This window comes from Vigna unguiculata, chromosome 1 (assembly GCF_037176805.1).
Source record: "Vigna unguiculata cultivar grain cowpea cultivar isolate G323 ecotype 2 chromosome 1, ASM3717680v1, whole genome shotgun sequence".
In the NCBI taxonomy this organism is placed as follows: Eukaryota; Viridiplantae; Streptophyta; class Magnoliopsida; order Fabales; family Fabaceae; genus Vigna; species Vigna unguiculata.
The window spans coordinates 3041458-3069309 of NC_140792.1; the positions used below are offsets into that span (position 1 = coordinate 3041458).

The 27852-nt window shown below is 35.6% G+C and overlaps 2 protein-coding genes across 2 annotated transcripts; one reads left to right on the top strand and one right to left on the bottom strand.

Annotated features, from left to right (window-relative positions):
* Positions 1-1258: 1258 nt before the first annotated feature.
* Positions 1259-18176, top strand: KEG (protein kinase KEG). The gene is made up of 16 exons (XM_028066581.2): positions 1259-2299; positions 3003-3365; positions 3454-3684; positions 3824-3952; positions 4040-4376; positions 4470-4627; positions 6782-6939; positions 9114-9235; positions 9372-9506; positions 10297-10421; positions 10578-10682; positions 10786-11019; positions 14618-14951; positions 15041-15229; positions 15335-15640; positions 16560-18176. Exons 1-16 carry the CDS (start codon positions 1524-1526, stop codon positions 17772-17774), a joined length of 4917 nt encoding a protein of 1638 aa, XP_027922382.2. The 5' UTR covers positions 1259-1523; the 3' UTR covers positions 17775-18176.
* Positions 18177-18547: 371 nt separating this feature from the next.
* Positions 18548-22761, bottom strand: LOC114180297 (nudix hydrolase 16, mitochondrial-like). Its single transcript, XM_028066590.2, has 4 exons — positions 22420-22761; positions 21183-21294; positions 19827-19910; positions 18548-18966 (listed from the first exon to the last, which is right to left on the bottom strand). Exons 1-4 carry the CDS (start codon positions 22488-22490, stop codon positions 18709-18711), a joined length of 525 nt encoding a protein of 174 aa, XP_027922391.1. The 5' UTR covers positions 22491-22761; the 3' UTR covers positions 18548-18708.
* Positions 22762-27852: the final 5091 nt, after the last annotated feature.

Genomic DNA, 27852 nt, shown 5'->3' on the forward strand with positions numbered 1-27852 from the left:
AAACAAAAATTCATATCGAAGAACGAATTGGTTGCATAATTTTTTTAAGTTTGGTAAAAATGACAAAGATAAGTAATGAAAATAAATATAATGAAATAAGAACAATTAAGGTAATATAGTCTAGTGAAAAAAAATACAAATAGATTTTTATGTATTTTATACACATCACGAATGATAAGAATTTTGAAAGAATATTAATTAATATAAGTTGTAGACTTTATGATGATAACCTAAATAATAATTCTTCATTTCTTATCTTTTGTTTTCTTCATCATAAAATTGGATATTTCTTATACTAGTTGAAAATGTCTTTGGATGACAAATCTACATTAGTTGGGATAGATTAGTGAAACAATCACTTTCTTCAATTCATGATCTTGCTTTATTATATTGTATATTTTTTATCTTTTAGAGGAGCTTAATGTACCATGTAATAATGTTAATACCAATGTCCCATTAAAATTTACATCTCCTTATTTTTTTATATTTTTTTATGTTGTTCACTATTGTGCATTTTTTTTTTATTACCAGCTGTGTATAGTAAATACTAAACCAAATACATTCTTTCCTCCTACGGTTAGAACTCTACTAGAAACATAAATCAAATTAAGACACGACATTTTATAATAAATTATATTTATAAATAAGTTATTAACATTTGATCTTCTCAATCACGGAGAACAAATATTAAAAATAATAGAAAATAAAATAACATCTTATAATTGAATGAAAAACAATTCCTCTCCATTGGTAGAATGATAACACCTCTCACCATTTACTTTTTTCCATTTTGTTGATGGAATAAAGGAGCATTATTTTTCCAAAAGGAGACGAATTTAGGAAGGAGTTCCAGAGTTTGCAAAAGCATAAAAAATAAAAGTGTATTGGTATAGGTGGAACTCTAAATTTAGCAAGCACAGAACTCCAAGAACCTCTTTATCTTGCCAATCACAACCCAAACAAAACCTAGTTTAAAAGAAAAAAATGCAGAGATGAAAAGCACACAATAGAATATAAAACCAAAAGTAGACCTAAAAAAACGAAAAATTATGCCACTTATGTGAAGAAGCAAAGTGTGTTGATTTTGAAGTCCAAAGTCACCTACATCATCTAACTCTCTCTCCTTGTTTCCTTCCTACCCACCTAGGCCAAACCCATTTCTCACAAATGGAAAAACAGTAAGGAAAGAAATAAAAAAAAAAATAAAAAAAAAAAATAAATCCCCTTGTTTCAATTTTTCTTTCCCTTTTCTTGAGCAACCACTTTTTCTGTTTCTCTCTCTAAAACCCTTTCTCTCTCTATCTCTCAAGATTAGCTTAATTGATGAAGCTTAAGTGGTTTTGCTGAGTTCGGCCCATGGATCTACCATTCGCACCCCTCGGCACCATTAATTCCGCGTAGAGCGTAGAGGAGATTGTCGTGATTCGATTTGGGATCAAAGCGGCGCCGTTCTGGTCAGTGGCGTGGCGCGTGGGTATAAATAGGTGGAGAGAAGATAGAGAAAGAGAGATACAGAGAGAGAAATGAAAATCCCGTGTTGTTCGGTTTGCCAAACGCGTTACAACGAGGAGGAGAGAGTTCCTCTTCTGCTGCAATGTGGCCACGGCTTCTGCAGAGAGTGTCTCTCTAGAATGTTCGCACCCTCTTCGGACGCTACGCTGGCATGTCCGAGGTGTCGACACGTGTCCACCGTGGGAAACTCCGTTCAGGCTCTGCGGAAGAACTACGCGGTGCTAGCGCTGCTCCACTCCGCCACCACCGTCGCCAACGGCGGCGTCGGGAGAGGAGGAGGTGGAGGGGCCAATTTCGACTGCGACTACACCGATGACGAGGAGGAGGACGGAGGCGGGGAGGAGGATGAGGACGACGAGAAGCGTCGTCGGAACAGCCGTGAGTCACAGGCGTCCAGCTCTGGCGGGTGCGAGCCGGTGATCGAGGTCGGTGGCGGCGCACACCAGGACCTGAAGTTGGTGCGCCGGATTGGAGAGGGGAGGAGGGCGGGAGTGGAGATGTGGATGGCGGTGATCAGCGGTGGCGGTGGAGTGGAAGGAGGACGGAGGTGCCGGCACAGCGTGGCGGTGAAGAAGGTGACGGTGGTGGAGGGGATGGATTTGGATTGGGTTCAGGGTAAGTTAGAGGATTTGCGTAGGGCTTCGATGTGGTGTAGGAATGTGTGCACTTTCCATGGGACAATGAGGGTGGAGGACAGTTTGTGCCTCGTGATGGATAAGTGCTATGGATCGGTTCAGTCCGAGATGCAGCGCAATGAGGGAAGGCTCACTTTAGAACAAGTCCTAAGGTTTTGGTTTTTATTTATTTATTTATTTATTTTTATTTGTGTTTTCTTCGTTTATTCTTCTGGTTAATCTTGTTGCCTGATGTTTGGTTAGTTTGGTTTCTCTTGGTTTGTTTGATGAGTATATGTGGTTTTAAATTGCGGTTGTTTGATTATTGTGGTTTTAAGTTGAGGTTGCAGCTATAGTTGGGTTGTTTGTTCAATTTGTGACTGCAGCTTCCAGTGATGTGGTCTGCGTTTTGAAACACTATCAGTATTGTCACAGTTTCAATGGTAAAAGTTGATAAGCAGGAAGGGTATCATTTTGGTTAAAATTTGGGGACAATGTATCAATGTCTAAGTAGACTGTACTAAATTATATGCATTCTTGTTGTCGTCATCTTTGTGGTTAAAATTTAGAGAAAATGTGATGTTATTATGTCCCTGCCAGTCGTTGAATAACCAGTGTTTGGTGGGAGACGCTATCTCTGTGTTTTTCGTGCTGTCTGTGTACTTTTCTTTTGGTAGACAACCAGATAAATAGTTGAATAGTATGTTTATGAAATTGCTTCAGAAAGAATTGGTCAGGATGATTATGACCTTTGACTTTTTTGCTTAATATGGACTAGGTAGTGTCAAAATCATTTTAGTGGAATGAATAATACCTTATTACATTTCAATTTCCCTTGGCACTACGGATAATAACATTACAATTTTCCAAATGTAGATACGGGGCTGACATTGCCCGAGGGGTCGTTGAACTTCATGCTGCAGGCGTTGTTTGCATGAATTTAAAACCATCCAATCTTCTTCTTGACGCAAATGGTCATGCCGTGGTTTCTGATTATGGACTTGCTACAATTCTGAAGAAGCCTTCCTGTTGGAAGGCACGACCAGAGTGTGACTCTGTAAAGATCCATTCCTGTATGGAATGTATAATGCTCAGCCCACATTATACAGCACCAGAGGCTTGGGAACCTGTGAAGAAATCGTTAAATTTGTTTTGGGATGATGGAATAGGTATATCTTCCGAATCAGATGCCTGGAGTTTTGGTTGTACATTGGTGGAGATGTGCACGGGTTCCATTCCGTACGTGGAGCAACTCATTCTTTACTCAACTTTTATTTCTTATGTTGTTCACTCTTTCCAAGTTTCTTAGTGCAAATTCTATATGCAGTTGGGCAGGTTTAAGTGCGGAGGAAATCTATCGAGCGGTTGTTAAAGCTAAGAAGCTGCCTCCACAGTATGCTAGTGTGGTTGGAGGTGGAATTCCGAGGGAATTGTGGAAGATGATTGGAGAGTGCTTGCAATTCAAGCCATCTAAAAGGCCTACTTTTAGTGCTATGCTGGCAATATTTCTCCGCCATTTGCAGGAAATACCACGCAGCCCTCCTGCAAGCCCTGATAAGTAAGTCTGTTATAGCCATTGTTGCATCTTTTAGTATGCAAATGTGAGCTTCATTGGAATGAGCTGGATGAACAGTTGTCATTGATGTTTAACTAGCAGCGTTGTCTTATAACTGTTTTATACATTTGTGTGAATACAGTGGCTTAGATAATAAGGGTTCTGTATCAACTGTGATGGAGCCTTCACCTATACCTGAATTGGAAGTTCCTCAGGAAAACCCTAACCATCTTCATCGACTTGTATCTGAAGGAGATACTGCATGTGTTAGGTTAGTTGGTGTCACAACACTTCTTGTCTGAGCTAATTTATTCTTAAACTTTATCGTTTAATTCATTTTCATGTATTTCTTGAACAGAGATCTTCTTGCAAAGGCTGTATTAGAAAATGGCAGCAACTACCTAACATCGTTATTGGAAGCTCAAAATGCTCATGGACAAACAGCTCTCCACTTAGCTTGTAGACGGGGCAGTGCAGAACTTGTCGAGACAATTTTGGAGTATAGAGAAGCAAATGTTGATGTATTGGACAAAGATGGGGATCCTCCTCTTGTTTTTGCATTAGCAGCTGGGTCCCTAGAATGTGTTCGTAGCCTTGTCAAAAGAAATGCTAATGTGCAGTCAAGATTGAGAGATGGTTTTGGTCCATCTGTAGCTCACGTTTGTGCCTATCATGGCCAGCCAGATTGTATGCGAGTATGTTTTTAAAATGAATTATACTTAGATCTTTCTTCTTCTTCTTCTTCACTAGAACTATATTCATCTAGAATTTTTGTGGAGCAATAACAGGAATTACTATTAGCCGGAGCTGATCCTAATGCGGTGGATGATGAAGGTGAATCTGTTCTGCATAGAGCAATTTCCAAGAAGTACACAGACTGTGCACTTGTAATACTGGAGAATGGAGGCTGTAAATCAATGTCCATTGTGAATTCAAAGAACCTGACGTTAGTATTGGCATATATTTCTTTATAACTAGAACTTGTTTTCCATGTGTGTAAATCAGTATATATAGGTATGATATTCTGATCTTAATTAATTATTGTGAGCTTATTTATTATTATTTATTACACAGGAAAGAAACAGTTTTGCCGAAGCTGTCAATTTGTCATCTTTTTAATTTTACATTTATTGTTGTCTTCATGTCCTGTTCACACCTTAACTTGGGGTATCAGTTTTATGTTTAAAGATGCAGCTCAGCCTGTTGAGTTGCTATGAAGTATGAATTAATGTATTATTACTTTTTCTTATTCTTAGACACATCTATAGTTGTAAACATTTAACGATGGGAATAGGAGAGTGACATTTTTTGTATGCCTATTCTATGTCTAAGCTGCATCTTTAGTTCAATCTGTAATTTGAAGTTGATCGAGTGAAGTGTTCTTGTTCCTAAAATGCTGTTGGATTTTGTGCATGGGTTTTTGGATTTTACTTGGGATTTTATGTGTATATCATTGGATTTGATTTTGCATCTTTGGATGATAGATTTTTCCTTTTACTTTACGGTACAATATTTCTAAACTATCATTAATTGCCAATGGACCATTATGGGAAAACCAAAAAGGAGAGAAAGTGAGTTATTCTTGTTTTGAGGTTTTGAACTTGATAGTGTAAATACTTCGTAGCAACTCAGCCTGTTGAGTTGCAATGAAGTATGAATTACTGTATCATTATTTTTTCTTATTCTTAGACACATCTCTAGTTGTGGACATTTAAGGAGGGGAACAGGATATGGAATATTTTTTACGTCTAATCTGCATCTTTAGTTCAATTAATCATTGAAGCTGACTTAGCAAAACTTGCTTGTTACGGCAAATGCTGTTGGATTCTATGCATGTGCTTTTGGATTTTACTTGGGCTTTTATGCATGCATTGTTGGATTTTAGGTTGTATCTTTGGATGATAGCTTTTTCCTTTCACTTTACAGTACAATATTTCTAATCTGTCATTAATTGCCCATGGACCATTATGGGAAAACCAAAAATGAGTGAAAGTAAGCCATTCCTGTTTTGAGCTTGGACCTGGCAGCATAAATACTTAATAGCAACTCAGCCTGTTGAGTTGGCACGAAGTATGAATTACTGATTAATTTTTTTTTCTTATTCTTATACACTTCTATAGTTGTGAACATTTAAGGAGGGGAACGGGATAATGGCTTTTTTTGTCTATTCTACACCTAATCTGCATCTTTAGTACAATTAATAATTTGAAGCTGACTAAGTGAAGCTTGCTTGTTGTTGGATCTTGTGCATGTCTTTTTGGATTTTACTTGGGGTTTTATGCATGCATTCTTGGGTTTTATATTTCATTTTTGGATGATAGCTTTTTGCCTTTCACTTTACTGTACAATATTTCTAAACTATCGTTAATTGCCAATGGACCATTATGGGAAAACCAATTTGAGAGAAACTGAGTCATTCTTGTTTGGAGTTTGAACATGATAGTATTAATACTGCTTGTATTGGTTCATTATATGAAAGGGCTTTATACTCTAGGTAACTTGCCAGCTCAGCATAGTATTTACTGCAAGCTGCTGTTTTGGTTAAGAATTGGACTGATATTTGTACAATAAATCCTGATCCCGTTAGAGATACAGAAATTTAACAGCAAACTTTTCAGTTTTCTCTAAAACCATCCTAATCTCAGAATTCTCCAGAACCAATTCTTGATCGTGATTTGAGTTGTAAAGGAAGTTCCTGAAAAGTTTTCATTTTTAAGTGATAGTTTCTATTCCTTAATCCTTACTATGGTTACTGAGAAATTCATATCAAATTCTGCTAAAAAATCAATTATATTTAATCAAGTAAAATACCACTGGATTCAGTCTGTTGTTTTTGCAGAGGACCACTTTAACTTTATCTGATGATAACAATATCGCATTGCTTAATTGCTCATCATATTTCTTAGAATTTCAGTAAAATTTAGGTTGCTTCTGTTTTAAAGTTATAGAGTATTAGAAAAGAAAATTCTTTTAACGGGTCATCTTCTAGATAATTGAACCCCACATATTGTGAATTGTATCGTTTGTGTTAAATTGATATTTTGTCTAACATGCATATATAATAATCCGCTAATCGTACAGTTTTACTCTGGTGTTGCAGACCACTGCACTTGTGTGTGGCAACATGGAATGTTGCTGTTGTGAAGAGATGGGCGGAAGTTGCAACTTCTGATGAGATTGCTGAAGCAATTGACATACCAAGCCCTATTGGCACTGCATTGTGCATGGCAGCTGCTTCTAAGAAAGACCATGAGAAAGGTATCCAAAACTTCACTGTTTGATAATGATTTTGAAAATTTGACTATTTTTTTAACTTATTTACTTTACTTGGTGCATCTAGAAATTCTTCAATAATGGATATTATCAATTTCAAATAGTTTAGATAAAAAGGAAGGAGTTTTGAAATTATGGGTTTAGGCATAGAGGAAGAGAGGAATGAAGGAAAAAAAAGAATGAAACACCGAGTTTATATTAACTGAGTGTCTGACAATGTATTGATATTTTTAAAACCTACAGCACTAACCCTTATTATCGCTTATTGGGATCCTAACTAATTAGGGAAGCAAATCATGATGGTAATTAAAATATGATAAAATATTTTCATATATTCTAACCAATATAATGTCAACTGTAGGAAGATAAGGCCTGACAGATCTGTGAAAACTTTAAGTAGATATTGGCCTGTTTTACGTTAGCTTTAAGTAGAGAAAAAAAATTCAAAAAAAGTTTGTAAAAATTTAGCAAACCTGCACCCCCTTCAGTGACAACCTTAAAGTAGCCACTGGCTAAGCCTTAAAGGGACATGACGAAGATATTCTATCCCACAAGAAGTTCAGAAGGTACGAGACTGAATCGTGCATCTACTCCCATGATGAATACACCAAAGAACTTCAGAAACTGCTAATGCCACAAAATTTATACTTGCTATTTATTGAAAAAGCCTTGATCAACAGAAATTATTTCAGAGAAAAGGTCTGGGCCAACCCTCCAATAAACCTAGTATATTATTCTATGCAATGTTGTTGAATAACCATCATAGTTGTACCATAATGCTATAATGTGGTGTCCTTTGTCCCCTCTATAATGGTATGTTTATATTGTGGAATTTTGACCATTTTCCATTCATCACCTTGATTCCATGTGAAAATTGACGCCTTATAGTGCAATTATTTTATTGAACCTGAACTACAACTTTGCACATGACACATCAGATGCCTCACCTATAAGGCCCAAGTAATACAAAAAGCCATCTCTATACCATTGTCCAATAGAAATTAATCTTGTTTTGACCCATATTGCTACCCAAAACCATAACTTTCTTATTTTTAGAACTGCCTAAACTTTTCTGCTAAATTCCGTGATTTTCCCAAGATTGAATAGTTTTCAACGGACCTGTTGATCGGATGTGGATATCCAAATCTGTTCTTCCACACACTCATTTTAATTGAAAGGTTCGAACAGACCTAATGTATTAATGTGTTTATTTAGAGTACAATATCAATTTGCTAATCGATGATCACCAAAAGGGTTTGTTTCCTAATTTCATTTGGTCTCCTTATTAATTAGGGGATAGGTAGGAGTCTTATTGTATTTGTGAGATTTGATCTTTAGTTGTAGTATAACTTATATGCTTGTTCTAACTCTGCGTAAACCAATTTTAATTCTTTGTTTGTCCACATCTTATCAAATCATTATCATTTTATATAAAAATATAAAAAATAGAGAAAAACTACAAAAGTTCCTTTTCTTTTTCTAATTTAAAAGCTGTAGTAGCCATGGCAGAAATGGTGAAGACAATGATGAAAAAGGAGATGAGTAAATAAAAAATATAAGATTAGAATACCCTAGAGTCTAACTCATGCCCCAGCCCAAACATTAAAATATGACAGCCCACCCAAAATATCCAAAATGGTTGTCTTTTCTCAAACAACTAGCAAAAACCGCTAGCAGTGACTTGTCCTGCCACCTTCAGTGTGTTCTTCAGGCGACCAGCCAGCAATGTGACTCAAATCTTTGGTGTCTACCCTTCTCCTTCACCCCCAGTCTTGCTATTTTGCATCGTTTCTCTGACTCAGCCTCGTGCTTGTCTCGTTGCCTCTCTTTCTGACTAAACCAGTCAATGCCCTCTTCTTTTTTCCCATGCTCTGACTTTTTTGAAAATACATCTGCACTGCAATTCTATCTCTGTAATTAAATACAAAAATGCATGTTCTATGTATTTCTCTCATTATCTGCATTCCCATCTGCCATATTCACATTGTGGATCTTTGGCTGGCACCATAGCCTGTTATCTGCCACTGATAACACCTCGTTGAATTAATTCTTCAAATTTCGGAGTTAATACACGGGTATTTTTAATATCATTTATGCTATTTATTCTCTTTATTGACATAATTGAATTCTGTGACCTTGTTTGTCTGTGCCAAATTTAGAGGGCAGAGAACTGGTGCAGATACTGCTTGCAGCTGGAGCTGATCCTTCTGCTCAAGATTCACAAAATGGGAGGACAGCATTGCATACGGCTGCTATGACTAATGATGTCGACCTGGTTCAGGTAAGCGAATGAGCTTCTTGATGACAATGATTGAGCCTCTTGGTTAAAATGATTTAGTGTCCGTAAATATATTTTTTGGTGCTAAAGTATGCATATTTTGTACTTCATGGTAATATGTGTTGGGTGTTTTGAGTAGGTTATTCTGGCTGCTGGGGTTGATGTGAACATTCGCAATGTGCACAACAGTATTCCTCTTCACTTGGCCTTAGCTAGGGGTGCTAAGGCATGTGTTGGACTGCTTCTAGCTGCTGGAGCAAATTTTAATTTGCAGGTTTTCATTCAAATTCTCATTTTCCTGTTTGATCATTTACAATTATAATTAGGTATTGCTATGCTTGTCTGTTAGTTTTTTTTTTGTAAGATGAGGAGAATGAGAGCGTACCATTTTACCGAAGCACTTGTCCAAAAAGAAATATCTGCGTCAAAAGTTGGTCACCTTCATATATTGTTATGGATGATGTAGAAATTTCAATCTCTTAGAAATTTCAATCTCTGGCAGCACATCGAATATGTTTTGCTTTTTGTGATGTCTTCTTTCACCCCTATTTCTCATATAGTTCATAAAACTTTCTATTTTCTACCTTAAATCTTTATCACATGATATAGTTTTGCCTTCAGTATCTGATGTAGTCATTCTTTATATTGAGTAATCTGAGCTTAATGATATTGATTCCTGTGAAGGTGGTTGAGGGGCTAACAAATCTAAGGAATGTGATTCATATTAAAAATCAATAGATTAAGTAAACTGGAGAAGACAGAATATAATTGACTTTTATTCTTGGGCGTGTGCTTGTTTCCATTACATCAAAGCCGTCTTTGTGAATCTTTTTAATTTGTTGTGCTCTTTACTTTTTATATATATTTGAACCGTTTGTACTGGATTTTATGGTGAACCATAAAAGTGTGCAACTAGTGTTTAGCTTATAACAAAAGCACGTATTTTTGGCTTCAAAATTTTGTTTACTTGGCAGAAATAATTCGAAGTTGACATGTTACGTGTAGTTTGGAAGGAAGCTTTGCCATTATGTCCTTGTCATTTGATGTTCTAATGTAACTGTCAGGATGACGACGGTGACAACGCTTTCCATATAGCAGCTGAGACAGCAAAAATGGTTCGTGAAAATCTGAACTGGCTTGTTATTATGCTAATGCATCCTGATGCTGATATTGAAGTCAGAAACCACAGGTAAAGGCACTTCATTAAGTTGTAATTATTATTTTTGAACATCATAAACTTATCTGTAATATTATTGTCATAACTTTGAAACTGCATCTAACTGTTTCATGTTAGTCCTATTTAACTGATTATCCCGTGACTGATGGGGTTATGTTTTTTTGATAGTGGCAAGACGCTACGTGACATTTTGGAGGCTCTCCCCCGAGAATGGTTATCCGAAGATCTGGTGGAAGCACTCTCAAATAGGGGAGTTCATTTGTCTCCTACATCGTGAGTGGAAGACATTATTATATGCTAGCTTTTAGTTTGAGATTTATTGTCTTCCTATATATGAGTAATATGTTTAAAATTTTGTTTTTTGATGAATATATAGATTTGAAGTGGGAGACTGGGTGAAATTTAAAAAATCTGTCACAACTCCAACACATGGATGGCAAGGTGCTAGTGCACAAAGTGTTGGTTTTGTGCAAAGTGTTCCAGACAAAGATAATCTCGTTGTTTCATTTTGTTCTGGAGAGGTTCGTCTTCTGGCAAATGAAGTTATAAAAGTCATTCCATTGGACAGGGGACAACATGTACAACTGAAAGAAGATGTAAAAGAGCCTAGGTATAAGTTTACATAACTGTGTTTCGTAATTTTTTGTATGCAAAGGCTTCTTTATATTTGATGTCAATTATATACATTTGGTATATGGGTTTGGGCCCATTTCTATGTAATGCTTTATACTTAAGATTAAAAAAAGGAGAAATAAATATTTTAGATGGCTTGAAAGACCCCTCTTATGATCTTTTATTTATAACGATAAAAATGTGATACAATGAAAAGATGAAAGATCAAAAGACTACTAGAATCTTAGGTTCAACTCATAGATATAGCAGGAAATAGTTCCCAACATAACTACTTTCTACCCAAATATTAATATTTATGCTACTAGCAATATGTATATATTGTTGTCAGCTGTGCTAATTGGAAATTCAAGAGGAGGATTATATCTCATAAATGTATACTATTTTTCCCTTTGTGGTACCTAGAGCCTATTCCTCTAAATGGTGTCTTCTCTGTGAACCCTTTGTTTATCAATGTCAAAATTTGCCTTGCAACTTCTGCGTCGTCTTGCCATCACCATTTTGACCAGCGACCCCACCCTTGCTATTGCGCTGCTAACACATTCACAACGTAGTGGCCTTGTGCCAATTGTGGATGTGTTTTTCTCTCTCCAAGTCTAGTGCTTCTCTCTCCTCCACTTGCCCTTGGTGACTTTTAGCATTGGTCAATGTGAATATGCTATTTTTACTATGTCAATGTCCCACTCTCCATTGTCTACTTAGATGGGAACAATTATGACACTTGGACATCTAATGTCAAACTTTTGCTTAAAGGATAAGGTTATATTGACTATCTTACCTAAACAACATAGACTCCATTGATTAGAAGATCGCTCTCATTGGTCCAAAGTTGAAATCTCGAGTACCAGCGCTCCTAGATGCTTTGATGGCTCCATGAATGAGTACTTAGGCAAAGTTCATGGTCTCCTAGGTTTGCCAAGCTACAACATCTTTGTCAATTATGCCAACATAGTTAGTTGTAGTTCTTTTACTAGGAGTGTCCCAAATAGAACTTTGTCTCCTTTTTCTTTAGTCCACTCAAATATGTGGGACTCGAGTTTCATTACATCCATTTTAGGATTTCCATATTTTGTAACATCTGTTGATGATTATTCTCAACATACTAGGTTGTTCTTAATGAAAATCATTCTGAGTTGTTTCCCATATTTCAATCTTTTTATAATGAAGTTAAAAATTAGTTTAGTATTTCTATTTGTAATTTTCCGTATTGATAACACTTGTGAATACCTCTGCCATTCTTTTTAGACATTCATGGCTTCCCATAGTGTTTTTCATAAAACCTCATGTGCATATTCCTCTCATCAAAATGGAGTGGCAAAGTGCGAGAATAACTCTTTTCTTTTTCATGGTTGTGTTCCTCAATAATTTTGGGGTGATGTTTAACGGTGTGCTATCTTATCAATCAAATTCCATCTTGTGTTCTTATTAACCAAATACCTCACTCTATTTTTGTTTTATCATCAATCTCTCCACCCTTTAACTCCTTGTGTTTTTGGGTCCACCTTTTTGTTCATAATCCCAATTCTGATCCTTTGTCAGCTAGGTCTCATAAGTATGTCCTCTTAGACTATCCTTGGTATCATAAAGGATATAAGTGTTTCTCACCCCTTTTCGTTGTTATTTGATTTTAGTTGATGTCACCTAGCCTTCTCCCCACTTTGCATTGATTCCCTTATGAAAGTTTCCAAGCCCCCTTTACGACCCCCATTGTATTTGATCCCATAGACATATTCAATGTAATGTCAAATTCACCAACTTAGCCTCCACTCCAAGTTTGTCATTGCATGAAACACACACCTTCCTATTGGGGCACCTATTGATATACTCTGATGCCAACTCGATTCCAACTCTTTTGCCCCTCTCGTTGTGCCTCTTGAGCATTAGCTACTCATAATCCTTTCCCTTATTATGCCGCCTCTAATTATCATTGGTTGTCTCCATTCCATTACATTTATCTCTCTTTCATTTCTTTTGTGTCTAATCCTAAGAGTGTAGGGGATGCCTTCGCCCACTCTTGTTGGAGACAAGCCATGTTGGATGAATTGTGTGCTCTTTAGAATAGTGCTATATGGGATCTTGCTCCTTTGGTTCTTTGCCATCAAAGCTGGCCTTGCCTTTGTTATATTTTTCATAGCCATGGGGGTTCTTTGATGTTGGCCCCTCTACTAGTTGAAATTTAAAAATGCCTTCCTACATGGTGATTTTCAAGAGGAAATATATATGAACCAACTACTTGTGTTTGTTGCTCAAGGGGGGTATTTTCGTTAAGTATGTTGAGTCCACAAATCTATGGTCTTAAACAATCTTTCAAGGCATGGTGTGGTAGATTCAATGCAGTTGTCCAACGATTTGGTATGACTCAAAGCGAAGTCGACCATTTTGTGTTTTTATCATCATTTGACTGTTGGGTCTATCTACTAGATGGAGTGTATTAATGACATTGTTCTTATAGGTAGTGACCACAATAACATCTCATAGATAAAACAACGCCTTATCATTTCTGAATAAAATATCTTGGTATACTCAAGTACTTTTGGGGGATTGAGGTAAGCCCAATCCAGCAGTGGAATTATTATTTCCAAGAGAAAGTATGCATTTGATATTTTAGAGGATAGTAACACACCTATGGGTCCCAAATCTAAACTTCTATCAAGTTAGGGGGAGCCACTTTCGGATCATAAGGGATATATAGGAGACTGACTAGTTGGAAAACTAAATTACCACATGTGAGCTTATTTGGTTCAAATAGTTGCCTAAAGAACTGAAATTTGGGGGAAGTTGTACAAATGTCTCTCATTTGTGATAACCAAACTGCTCTTCATAATGTCTCAAATCTAGTATTTCATGAGAGGACCAAAGATATTGTATGTTAGTTTAAGAAATACAAGGGGTTATGCTAATAGGGGTGCAATTGATTTGGCCCATTGAGGGTGGGTTTATTTTAGCAGACCTGTAGCTGTATTTAAATAGGAAGAGGGGTTGAGAGGGATTTCATTTTGTCATTTGAGAGGATTGGTGCCTTTGGGCACTAGGATATGCAGACCCTCGAAGTTCTGCAATCATATTGTAATCAAGGGAATTTTCCCATTTTCTCTATAAATCTGATCCAGTTCATATCATTTGATTGGAGTGCCTAATTAGTTTGGGGTCATGATGCTACTTTTTAAATTTTACTGTCTGGTGGATTTATCATACCGTTTTATTTATTCTCTATTCAAGGCTTTTATTTACAAGAAAGTACAAGAAAGGAAATGATAGTGTAGAAGACAACCCTTGAATGGCATGCTTGCAATCATACTGTAATCAGGGGAGTTTTCCCATTTTCTCTATAAATCCGATCCAGTTCATATAATTTGATTGGAGTGCCCAATTAGTTTGGGGTCATCATGCTACTTTTTAAATCTTACTGTTTGGTGGATTTATCAAGGTTTTTATTCTCTATTCAAGGTTTTTTATTTACAAGAAAGTATACGAGAAAGGAAATGATGGTGTAGAAGACAACCTTGTGCATGTCATGCTTGCAATCCTTGATGATTTTGCGTTAGTGTTTAATATTTATTACTATTTATCTATTTTAGATTTGGTTGGCGTGGGCAGTCACGTGACAGCATTGGGACAGTATTATGTGTTGACGAAGATGGAATCCTCCGTGTTGGGTTTCCCGGAGCATCTAGAGGATGGAAAGCTGACCCAGCAGAGATGGAACGTGTTGAAGAATTCAAGGTTGGAGACTGGGTTCGCATTCGTCCAACTCTTACATCTGCAAAGCATGGACTAGGAGCTGTGACTCCAGGAAGCATTGGCATCGTATATTGTATACGACCAGACAGCAGTCTGTTAGTAGAACTGAGTTATCTTCCAAATCCATGGCATTGTGAGCCAGAGGAGGTTGAGCATGTTGCTCCTTTTAGGGTAAGAAAAACTCAGATAACTTTCGTTCTATTGCGTTTATTTGTCTCCTGTCTTCATTATATGACTTTACTAACAAATTTGTCTTACAGATAGGTGATCGGGTATGCGTGAAACGATCTGTTGCAGAACCTAGATATGCTTGGGGTGGTGAGACACATCATAGTGTTGGAAGAATAAGCGAGATTGAGAATGATGGTCTCTTAATTATAGAAATACCAAATCGACCCATACCATGGCAAGCTGATCCTGCGGATATGGAGAAGGTGGAAGATTTCAAGGTAATCCTTTCCGTTAAAGTTGATTATTTGTTTGTTCTTTCTATACATTTCGTGTCAGATGTCTTATTGGGTAGCTCTATTTAATTATTCATTTGGTCAAAGCAGGTTGGAGATTGGGTAAGAGTGAAAGCTTCAGTGTCTTCTCCAAAATATGGATGGGAAGATATTACAAGGAACAGCATTGGTGTAATTCATGGCTTGGAGGAGGATGGCGATATGGGTGTTGCTTTTTGCTTCAGAAGTAAGCCTTTTTCTTGCTCAGTCACTGACGTGGAGAAAGTTCCTCCATTTGAGGTGGGACAAGAAATTCATGTGATTGCATCAGTTACTCAGCCTCGTCTTGGGTGGTCAAATGAATCACCAGCTACAGTTGGAAAAGTAGTGAGAATAGACATGGATGGTGCTCTCAATGTAAGTTTAATCTGTATTTTCTAGATTTTATGCATGATTCTACAACTTCAATGACTTTAAGCTAACCGTGACATCTGAAGTGTCTTCCATAACTACATTGCTACACCGGACCTAATACTGTTTTCTGTAACACTGTTATGTAGTGATACTGTGTGTTAGGTGTGTGAAGTTTATAACATTGTATAAATATGCCTAGAAAACTGCCTTCATCTGGGAGGATTTTGCTTTCTTTATGGCAGAAATTAAATTTTACAGCAAACCTTTGAAAAGCCCAGCTGTAACATGAAATTCTATCTTTTCTATCAGTATCTGTATGGCTGGTTTAAACTTAAGAAGTGATGCCAACAAATTTCAGTAAAGGGTTGGCTATTATTAAAATATTATATTATTAAATGAGTAAGCAACTATTAGTTGTCCAAGTTTATCCGCCTTGGGTGGACTGGGTATCAGAATTTGCCTGTCATGGCTGTAGTTTCTACAAAAGTGGTGAGGTGGTGCTTCACAAATAACAAGTGTGCAAATGTCATTTTAAGAAAACCACCTCATCTTTAGCTGTGTGTGCTGTCGTCCCTGCCTTATGAGAAAATTAGACTAATGTATTGACCGCTGTGACTAAGGAATTAAACAAACTAAATATAAAATATTTAGTCAACAATTGTATTAGTGATTTCATGTTGATTGATGAGAATAAAGAAAACAGGATTTGAGATTAATCTCCCTTGTGTATAAACCACACATAGGGTAATCTATTTATAGTAAAGAGAAGTACAATTAAAAAGAGTAACTGAAAATAAATAGAATAAATAAAAGATATTGTTTGATATTGTGATTAACAATATCTAATAATATCTTAATAATATCAAATAATATCTAACATTGATAATATATGTAAGAATTGATTTTGCTGGTTTCTTTGTAGGTGAGGGTCACCGGTAGGCAGAGCTTGTGGAAAGTTTCTCCTGGAGATGCAGAGCGGCTTCCAGGATTTGAAGTTGGGGATTGGGTTCGCTCAAAACCAAGCCTGGGAACCAGACCGAGCTATGACTGGAATAGTGTTGGGAGAGAAAGTTTAGCTGTTGTGCATAGTGTACAGGATTCTGGATACTTGGAGTTGGCTTGCTGTTTTCGCAAAGGGAAGTGGATCACTCATTATACGGATGTTGAAAAGGTTCCTAGCTTTAAAGTTGGGCAGTATGTTAGGTTCCGAACTGGTTTGGTTGAACCAAGGTGGGGCTGGAGAGGAGCTCGGCCCGAATCTCAAGGGGTTATAACCAGTATTCATGCTGATGGAGAAGTCAGGATCGCATTTTTTGGTCTTCCAGAGCTGTGGAGAGGGGATCCTTCAGACCTTGAGATTGAACAAATTTTTGAAGTGGGAGAGTGGGTGAGGTTGACAGAAAATGCAAATAATTGGAAATCAATTGGACCAGGTAGTGTTGGTGTTGTTCAAGGAATAGGGTATGAAGGAGATGAACTAGACAGAAGCATTTTTGTGGGATTTTGTGGGGAGCAAGAAAAGTGGGTTGGACCTACTTCACATCTTGAAAGATTTGACAAACTCTTTGTTGGACAGAAGGTTAGAGTGAAACAATATGTGAAGCAACCAAGATTTGGATGGTCAGGGCATAGCCATGCTAGTCTTGGGACCATACAGGCTATTGATGCGGATGGAAAGCTTCGAATATACACTCCAGCAGGATCCAGAACATGGATGTTGGACCCATCAGAAGTGGAGGTGGTAGAAGAGAAGGAGCTGTGCATTGGTGACTGGGTGAGGGTTAAAGCTTCGGTTTCAACCCCAACACACCATTGGGGGGAAGTGAGTCATTCAAGCATTGGAGTTGTGCATCGAATGGAAGATGAAGATCTTTGGGTGGCTTTCTGTTTCATGGAGAGGCTATGGCTTTGTAAGGGTTGGGAAATGGAACGAGTTAGGCCGTTTAAAGTGGGTGACAAGGTAAGGATCAGAGATGGACTGGTGAACCCACGTTGGGGATGGGGAATGGAGACTCATGCGAGCAAGGGAGAAGTTGTAGGGGTAGATGCAAATGGCAAACTAAGAATAAAATTCCGGTGGAGGGAAGGGAGGCCCTGGATAGGAGATCCTGCTGATCTTGCCCTTGACGAAGACTGATAATGCTATTTTAGGAATATGAAGGTTGTACCATAACTCAATATTCTCAATTAGCTCTTTAGCCTATGTTTTTCTGGGCTGAGCTTGTGCAAAGTGGAAACTTTTATGCGCTCTGCTACTTCTCATCAAGGTTGGAATGCCCTTTGGCCCCATATAATGAATGATGTTAATAAATAGAGGGAAAGAATTGAAGCTGTTGACCGGGTGGTGCGGAGATATAAAAGCTCATTTACATTCATTACTCACAAGTTTGTAGTCCCAGATTTTGAGGTGTATATCACATCATATGTATGTTTATTGCATATTGTACAAATTTGTACTCAACAGTCGACTTAATGCATTTTTTTGACTCACCAGTATGCAGTTGCATAATTCTTATTAAATAGAATTTATTCCATTATACATCTTATGTGTTTCTCTGATTTGGCAAAGCATCATGGTTATGCTTGTCACCGTTTTTGCCTCCGTTGTAAATGCCATTTTTTACTTCTACATTGAAGCGATAGGCTCTCGAATCCTTCATTTTTCACTGTGTCTTTATTACGTTAAAAATGATTTTTTCTTTCTTTTTACCAAAATTTAATAACTTTTATATCCGTAAATTTTGTACGGTGTAACAGTCGATTGCAAGGACATATATTCCACATATCATAAGAAACTTAATTCAAGTCATCATATAGTTTTGTGGAGGTAATACTTTAGAAGGGCAAAATTCTTGGTATGTCTTCTTAAGGTAGCATAGACTTCTTGTTAGTATCATAATAGCATATATATCCATTGTCAAACGCTTCCTTCTTTAAAAACTCTTCCCCAAAATTCCATCATCAAACATTTCTTCTCCTTACCGATAAGAGGTTTTCGAATTTACTCTCTAGAATAGTTTTGAAAAATAAAAGCCAAAAAGACATCCTGAAAGGAAATATCTTTGCTATTATCATGATTGTCTTGATCCTCCATTGCACTCTTCATGCCATTTACGGAAGCATTCCAGGGCATCCCTCATCCATGCATGCCGGCAGCTTCCCAGCGCCTCAGATACAGCTAACCAGCTCCTTTCTCTTGTGCTTTGCTCCGGCCATGACTCAAGTTCCTCCTTCACAAACAATGCAAACATTGCTGCTTTACACAAACCTTCTGGACTGCACTCATCTTGGAGGGTCTTACTCCTAAATTCATAGTACCCGAGAAAATCCTGACACCAAGTACCCACCATATCATCGATATGCAATAATCCATCTAAATAAAAACTACAAAAAATGCAACATAAAAACCCTCAGAAGACTAGGTGATTCAAGGGACAACAAGTTAAGAATGAAAGGTTTCAAACCCCGCCAAGCTCATCATATATTTTTGCTCAAAACTGAAATAGCATGAGTCAATGATGTGAGAATATTTTCATTATTATTTTAGGTACAAATTTTGCTAACTTATCCCAGTTCTTACTCGTTACATGTAAATGTGACCTCAACTAGTTTCATATAGATGCAAAGTTAGCACCAATTGCTTCTCCTTTTGCAAAATTTTGTTGTCATCATCTGCTAATTTACACGTACGATGTGAGAACATGATTTGATTTTCACATTAGCTTCCTAGACCCCCCAAAAATATTCACTTTCAACAGATCAAAATATTACAGAAGATAGAATGTGACGGGTTCACAGTTGGACTTATAGGATCACGAGCTACCAGCTAACAAATAAAGAAGGAAAGTGATAAAGGGCATAAACAGAAAGAACAGGTTAAGTGACGAGTGAAGTGCTAGTTGAAAAAAATTCTATGCTGAGGAAAATGTGTCTAGAGAGATGTTAAGGAATTTATCAGAAGGAGGAATATTTGGTGGGGCTGAGTGAAGAAGCTGGCTCTTCCTTAGAAAAGGGTTCTATAACTTTTGTTATTTGTTTTGGTTTCTTTTTCTATTGTTCATCTCTTAGAAGGTTTCTATAACTTTGATATATTTCTAATTCGGTATGAATATTACTTTTGTTTTACCATTTCTATTCCGGTTCCTATCAGAACATTAAATTAATTCATATATGTGGAGAAGCTTTGCACCATTAGGTCTCCTCGAACTCCCGCTTCTTCAATAGCTTCTCTTACAGCTGCCTCCTCAACAGTTTCATCATTCTCCCAACCTCCCTTCAATAACAAAGCAAAAACACACTAATCAGAAAACGAGATCTCAAATCAGGAACCATTCGAAAAAAAACTTACAGCTTATGTGAATGACATTAATTTAGAGAAACAGATCCTTGCAATAAATTTGCATGAAATTTATTATGAAGCACTAAAATCTTCATCGACGGGCATACTACGCAATTGAACTGTCTCATCAATATATGTTGTTACAACAGATTTACACTAGTGTCTTGAATTATTCAAGTGTCTAAAGATTGGCCTTTATAGCGTGCAATATAAGGTACATAATTTGTGTTTTGTTTAAATTAGGATGAAACAAACTCCAGAACCTTATTCACTTTGTAATCTTCTTTCAGATCAGGGGAGGAAGATTCACTTGTTTTTGTTTTGTATCAGAAAATTCTATCCAAAAAAGTAAATTACTTATTTTCAGAAAGTGATTAATGATTAATCATCATCCACATTGGACATATGCGACAGATTTTATAAACTATGTTGAGCAAGACAACAAGATAATTCAATCAACTTATCCTTTTAAAACACGTAGCTAGTGAAAAATCTCAGGATAAAGCTACAGGAAAGTCAAGGTTCTCTTAATGATAGGCCAGATACCTAAGGTTGAAGCAGCCTCTTGAAAACATGCAAACTAGTTATAACAGCTACATGTATGCACCAGGTGAGCTAAAACCCTTCATGCGCATAACAATAACTGTCTATATTGCATATTAAATGCGTGAAAATAGTAAGCCCCGAGGCTATGAACTTTCTTTCCTCCAAGAAGCCATTATGATTATATCAAAGGCAGAAAAACAACCAATGAAAATTTCCCTACACCAGAAGAGCATGAATGATTGAAAGGAAACAAACTACAACAGTTTTGGTCAATGCAGTTTTAATGAGAATTTTTATGACCATTGCTGTTTGACACAAGAAACCATATGGATTGGCATCCTCTTGTGCTGCAAGACCGTCCGTCCCTTTAGAGAGATAGACACAAATTTCATTGTGTGGTGACCAACTATGATAGGTTATTGGGTCCACTAGTTAAAAGATAAAACCAATGTGTCTCTATTGACAGGGATCCAATCCAAATTTACTGTACCTGTCATCCGAAAAGTTAAGCCAGGATGAGTACTGTAGTAGTCCTTAACAATGCATCAGAAAATTCTTGATGAATAATTTTATAGAAACCGTAAGTATAAGTTGCAAGTGCAGGGCACTTAGTAATAAATAAATGCAAACGTAGAGTATACTCGTATTCCAAAATCATACCTTCGGAAATAGAAGACCTGGTCCACTGGTTGAATTAATCATAAGCACTTCAACAGTCTTCTCAGAAGAATCCCCACAGCCATTACCGTTTCTATATCTAAATGGAACACACCTGCAGTACAATTATCATCTACAGATCAGATCAAACCTCTAAGTATATGAATCCAACTTTTCAGACTTCAGGTAATTCCTAGCTAGAAAACTTGCTTAACATAGTACAAGCTGCTTCAGCTAAAAAGCCAATACATTTCGATAATAAACATATCCTTGTTCTTGTCTTTTGGCTACAAATCTGCGAGTTGATTTTAGTTGGATTGAATAATATTTCCTAGTGTAAGAAATTATCTTCCATCACAAATATTAACGTTACAGACAACAATATAATGCAACAAAACTAAATATACTACTTACAAACTGATCTTCAAAATCATCCATAAACATTAAAATCTGATAAGTTCCATTTTCCAGGTCATTTACTATCACTCTCAAATTGTTGAAGTCTAATTCCTAGAAAAAAAATCTCAAAAACACAAACTCCTACACACAAGCCTAGATGAAGATTCTAAACTACATTCAATTCACTAGAGTGCCTTTGTAGAGAGAAGAAAAGACCACTAAGCTGAGAAAAATAGAAAACAAATACCCTCCCAAGGAAAAAGTTATATATTATCAGCATGCAATAAACATTTTTAAAAAGTGGAAACACAAGCGGGGGTTTTGTCCACATTTATGTAAAGTAACAAAATCAGGTACTACAATAAAATAACAATTATCATGAAAAAAAAAAAGGTTAACAAAATAATAAAGATATCATTATACTCTAAATAAAAACTGTTAATAAAATTGAAATCCTATATCCTATTTAGGCATTAGTATAGGATAGTATAGATTAGTATAAAAGTATAGCTGAACTTGCATGGTTTCTAATTTCTAATAAAAATCTCTTTATAATACCCTTTAGCCAATAATCAACAAGACCTTTTTTTACCAATGAAAATTTATCAAAAAGAAACTACAAAACTAAGAAAAACATTTATCAGGATGTAGAAAACATTTTTTTTACGTGATATTTAGTAATTTTCGAACACCCCAGACGAAATGTGTTCAAAATAGTGTGATATGTATAGGAAATAAGTTAACCATGTTCCTTTTAGGTTTGTAATGTAGATGTAGAATAAACCACGTTTGATTATCAATATTAAGTAGAAAAAAGAAAAGGAAGAAGAAAATGACGAACCCTGCGATTAGTCGATACCCATGTTCGTATCGCTGCTGATGCCGACCCGTTCGGGCCACCAATTCAGACATCCTAAGAATTCAACAACAACAACAACAACTCCCTCTCTCTTTCTCTTTAGATGTGAATCACAAAAGGAAAGGACGATCACAGTTCCCCATTGTAGAATCCCAATGCACTCTCCCGCACCAGATTCCCACCCACGCAACCCCTTCCACGACGCCGCGTTTCATCCGGCACCACCCAACGCCATTGTGGTTCTAAGAGCGAGAAAGAGAAAGAGAGAAGAACTCAGCAGAAAATCATGAAAAAGGAGAGCGATTTTGTGTTGTTTGGAGTGAGAAACGGAAGAAACAACATGAAGCGATTGTAACGGATCGGATCGGCACTGTCCCCGCCACGTGGATCCTCGTCAGCGTCTGGGTCACACTTACAAGACGCTCTGCTTCATGGACCACTCTGGCTCGCTGCATTCGCCTCTCAGATATGGACACGTGGAACACAAAGTTTTTGAAGGCTCTGATGTGGGGGAGGGCAGCAGCATGCGTGGTAGCAGCGACGCAGGGAATTGTGTTGGGATTTTGATTGATTTGATGGGATTATGAAATGTCATGATTCTGTGGGACCGCTTCCTCCATCTGTTCCAAATCAACGGTTTAAGATCTTAATCCAGGGAGACAAGATAAAATTAACATTTTGAAACAATGGAAATTTTTAAAAGTATATTTTAGTGACAATATCATTTTATAAAACTTAATTGTAAGATATAATCGTGGGCTCTCAACCTAGTCACATACTATATTTTTTTCTTTTAAGAACTAAATTGATAATAGTTCATTTATTTAAGGATTGAATTCAACAATAATCTATCTTTACAACAGGTTCATTATCTTTATAAAAAAATGTTTTTTTTTTTAACTTAGACATTATCTAAATTAAATGATATAATTTCTCGAGTTGAGATGGTTTTTGATGATAATAAAACTATGTTTGTGTATGATGTATATATGTTACAAAATTTTATGGTAAACATTTATTATTTGATAAGAGAATTACTAAAATGAAAGGATATGAAAACCATTAAAACCATCATTAAATGTTACATGTTCAATTTATGAGAGGATATATATTTAAGTCTAATTGACACTATATGTCAAATTATCAGTCGATATAATTTTAACTCATGAGACAAATAAGTTCAACTAAACATATTGATTAGACTTCAAACTATTATATTATTGAGAAAGTATTATATGATCTAAGAAATTAGTCTATTGTATATTAATTTTAGCACGTTCATCGACTTACTTAATCTTAAGCTTAGTGTTTAGAAAAAGAAAATGTTGAAGTGAAACTTCAATTAATACATTTAAAGAATAACTTTGAGCATGAAAGGACCGATGAAGTTAAATGAAGATTATGAAAGCAAAGATCATCAATATAAGATCAACAAAGAACAAAATATCGACATAAGTAAATTCATTGTGTGATTTTTGTTCTTTAATGTTTGTTTTGTACTTTTGTTATTATTTATCGAGTATTTTACATTTAATTAGTGCAAAAAGTTTTAGACTTATTGAGTAGTTCAACATATAACTCTCAGAGCTTTCAAAGATCTTGAGAAAATGTTATTAAAGAACTAGTAGGCATTATCATTGTTCATGAACAAGTGTTAAGTAGATATGAGAAAAAGAATAGGAGCAAGAGCCTTCCTCTAAAATCAACGGTGAAGTGTACTCTGAAACTTAAATGGAGAGTTCAAGATACAACTTTTAGAGCTTTCAAAGACTTTGAGAAAATGTCATTGAAGAATTAGTAGGTATTCTTATTGTTCATGAACAAGTGTTACTTATATATGAGAAGAAGAATAAGAGCACTTAAGTGGAGAGTTCAAGATATAACTCTCGGATTTTGAAGACCTTGATATGTCATTGAGGAACTATTAGACATTCTTATTATTCATGAATAAGTGTTACACAGAGATGAGAAAAAGAATAGGAGCAAGAACCTTCCTCTGAAATCAAGTCACAGGATCAAGAGTCCAACTCTACCAAGGACCTTGAAGTAACTGATGAAAAATTAGACAAATCTAATTCAGAAGATGATGATGAGTTATATGTCATCATAAGAAGGTTCAAAAGGACCTTGAAAAGATTTAGAAATTTTGGTAAGAACATGAATTTCAATCCAGTGATAAAGACTTCAGAGAAAAGATGATTTGTTATGAGTGCAAGAAACCAAGACATCTATGGTTTAAATGTTTGGAACTATAAGAAAAAGGGAGAAGAATAACAAGTCAAAGTATAAGAATCTCATGGCTACATGGAAAGACTTAGACTTTTCGGACTTTGAACTCGAGCAAGACAAGGCTTATATCTATCTTATGACATAGAGGTAGACTTATCTATCTTTATTTAGATATAAGTGTATATTTTGAGTCAAACATAATCATGTTAAGTCACATTGTTTTCTTTCATTTGTTAACTTCACAAAAGTAAATACATTGAGTTGTTCTAAACAAATAAAACCAAATTGAGACTTTTAAACATAATGAGACAAAATAAAATAAAAAAAATTAAAATACAATCGAATGAAATAATAGAAAGGAAGATTCTAATACTAAAAAGATGATGGATCAATTCAAACTACAAGTAAAATTAGTAGGTGTACGTCAAAGAAAGTTAATACTAAATTCTTCAAAATAAAAACTTCTAAAAATTAAAGGCATTGTTTAGAATGTGAGAAGATTGATTAATGATAAATTTTTGAATGTGTTAAGGAATTTGTCAAATTTTGAATGATTTTCATATAATTTGGAGTTCAATTTTTGAATGATTTTCGTGAAAAAAATCACCTTCTTTTCCTTTTTCTTGTTTTGTTTTTTATTTTTTAATAAAATTTGTATATAATAACAATTATATCTAACAAGATCTTTTGAAATAAGTTAATGAAAAATTCATAACTGAAAATATATATTCCAAAATTTGTAATTATATTTTCAAACTAACTATACAATAAATAGTTTATAATTTTTCTAATCCACAACTTAAAAAAAGTGTTATCAAAATTCTTTCGACTGAGTATTTTTTCTAGATCATGCAATTGAGAACTTATCTCATTATAACTACAAATTATACAATATGAAAGGTTATATATAATCTTTTGAAATATATATATATATATATATACCCATAATAACTAGAGATGTCAAAAAAATTCGTATCTACAGGTATCTGTGGATAAAACTCGCAACGGGTAGAAATGAATATTGTAAATAGATATCCGCGAGTAACAGGTACAAATATTTTTAATACCCGCATGTTATCGGGGCAGGTACGAATATCGTAGTATCTATATTCGTGGATACCCGTACTTGCTATACTTTAATTTAAATTAAAAAAACATGATTAAAATATTAACATATTGATTTTGAATGAGTTATTTTTTTTTATCAATTAGTTTAAAAAAAATCATTTCTTTGTAAATTGTCATTCAACACTATTTAAATGAGTTATTTGAACTTTGTTTAAAATTTATAAATGTTATGTATTGTATTTTATTTGAATTTACGATTAAAATATGTTAAATATTTAATTTTATTTTTTTGTAAATACTCGTGGGTATCTGTCGATATCCATGAATATTAAAAAATTAAGTAGGTACCCGCGTAACGGATACTCGACAGATATGGGTACGGGTACGGGGCGCATATTTATTCAACGGGTATGGTATAAGGGAGCTACTACCTGTACTCTACCCGTCACGTTGACATCCCTAATAATAACACTAAAAATCAAGTTACTACTTTAGATTGCATAATTTAAAAGATTTTTAAACTACACGGAAAAGAATTTTTAAAACCAATATCAACAAGGATAATGATACAATGACCTGATTTTTTTGACCTCATTCTTACCTGCCTACGTGGGGCATCCTTTATTTTATTTTTTTAAAACTGTGAATGTCATTTGAGGCAGACTGCAAATGTAAGTAGTGTGGAGTGCACGCACATGAAAGGCAAAGAAGATATTCAAAAAATTAACTGACGTATTCACGTAAAACAAGAACACTTTGCATAGACGTTTTCCCTCCATCTTCTTCCATAAAGTTTCTTATTTCTTTATCATTGATATATGGTTTGGGTAGCAATTGGAGCAGAGAGCGAAGAAGTGGATAGTGGATTAGGTTGTTGGACGTCATTGGTTCGCCAAAAATTGGTCGCTACCATTGGACGCTTCCGTTGGGCGCAAGGCTTGGTCGTAGGCTTCGTCGTCGTGTTTTTGCTTCACTAAAGCCCTTTCACAGAACCAATCATTGACCGTTAGGTTTTCCTCAGAAACCCCTATTTGAAGGTTGTTATTCCTGAAATGGTTAGTTAATGAAGGTAAGTGAAGGTAAGCTTGTTATTCTATAGTCGAACGAGTACTCTGCATTTGAAATTATTGTTTTTTTAACAGGAATGTGCGGATGAATCGCCCTCAATTTGGCGTTGAAGTTGTGTTCATTGTCATGTAATAGGGCTTTCATGGTAGAATCAGGGAATTTTTTAACTTTGTTACTGATACGTTGTTCATTTACGGTTGAACATGGTGTGTTTCGTTGTTGTTTAGGCATAAATATTTGTGCCTTTTGTTTTACATTTGGAATTGTATATAATTAGTGGGGTTTTATAATGAAGTATTTTGTGATTCCTTAATTTCTGAAGTGATTGTTTTCTTAAATGGAGTTTGTTGTTGATTGTTGGACATTGTATGATTATGATATTTAATAGGTTGTTGATCAAGCATGGGTGGAAAGAGTGGAAAAGAGAAAGTCATAGAAGAGGAATGAGTGAGTGTGTTGAATTGATGTTTTGCATGCAAAATTTCAAATTATGATATGAATAATTAATAATGTAATGTCTTTTGTTGCTTTCATTGAAATGTACGATTAATTAATTTTGGGGACACAAAAAATATATTGTTCAAATGAATAATTTGTTGACGAATGCACACCGTTCATGGATTGAAGTTACACCTTTCAAATGGTGTTTGGAGATGGAGAGATCTTTAGATATATGTACTTCTTTAATACAACAGATGGTTCGTCAATGAGATTCATGTGAACAATGTTTTCGTATCTGCCAACGTCTTGTCCCATTTGGTGTAGTTGATGTATGTATGAGCTTGGGTTTGAGTGTAGTTGGGGAAGAGGTTAAGTTTGATGCTTATGGTTGTGGTTGTGTTGGTTCACTTTTTAGTGGTGAAAGTATAACAATCAAAGATATTACTAGACTAATTAGTTGTACAATAGGTACTGAGCATGATGATGTTGACAATGTTTGTCGGTTGTATATATTGTTGTGTTTTGTTGTCCTGTACTTTCCTAGAAATTCAAAATGTGTGTGTAACATGCCATTTAGGATATTAGACAAATTGATACTTTGATGAACTA

Bases quoted from the DNA above. Each gene is read 5' to 3' on its own strand.
- KEG (XM_028066581.2), top strand. From the start codon at position 1,524: ATGAAAATCCCGTGTTGTTCGGTTTGCCAAACGCGTTACAACGAGGAG. The intron at 14,952-15,040 runs GTAAGAAAAACT...TTTGTCTTACAG, and splicing joins AGCATGTTGCTCCTTTTAGG to ATAGGTGATCGGGTATGCGT. The intron at 15,641-16,559 runs GTAAGTTTAATC...GTTTCTTTGTAG, and splicing joins ACATGGATGGTGCTCTCAAT to GTGAGGGTCACCGGTAGGCA.
- LOC114180297 (XM_028066590.2), bottom strand. From the start codon at position 22,490: ATGTCTGAATTGGTGGCCCGAACGGGTCGGCATCAGCAGCGATACGAA. The intron at 21,295-22,419 runs GTTCGTCATTTT...ATTGTACTGCAG, and splicing joins GGGTATCGACTAATCGCAGG to GTGTGTTCCATTTAGATATA. The intron at 19,911-21,182 runs GTATGATTTTGG...TTGTTATTGAAG, and splicing joins CAGGTCTTCTATTTCCGAAG to GGAGGTTGGGAGAATGATGA.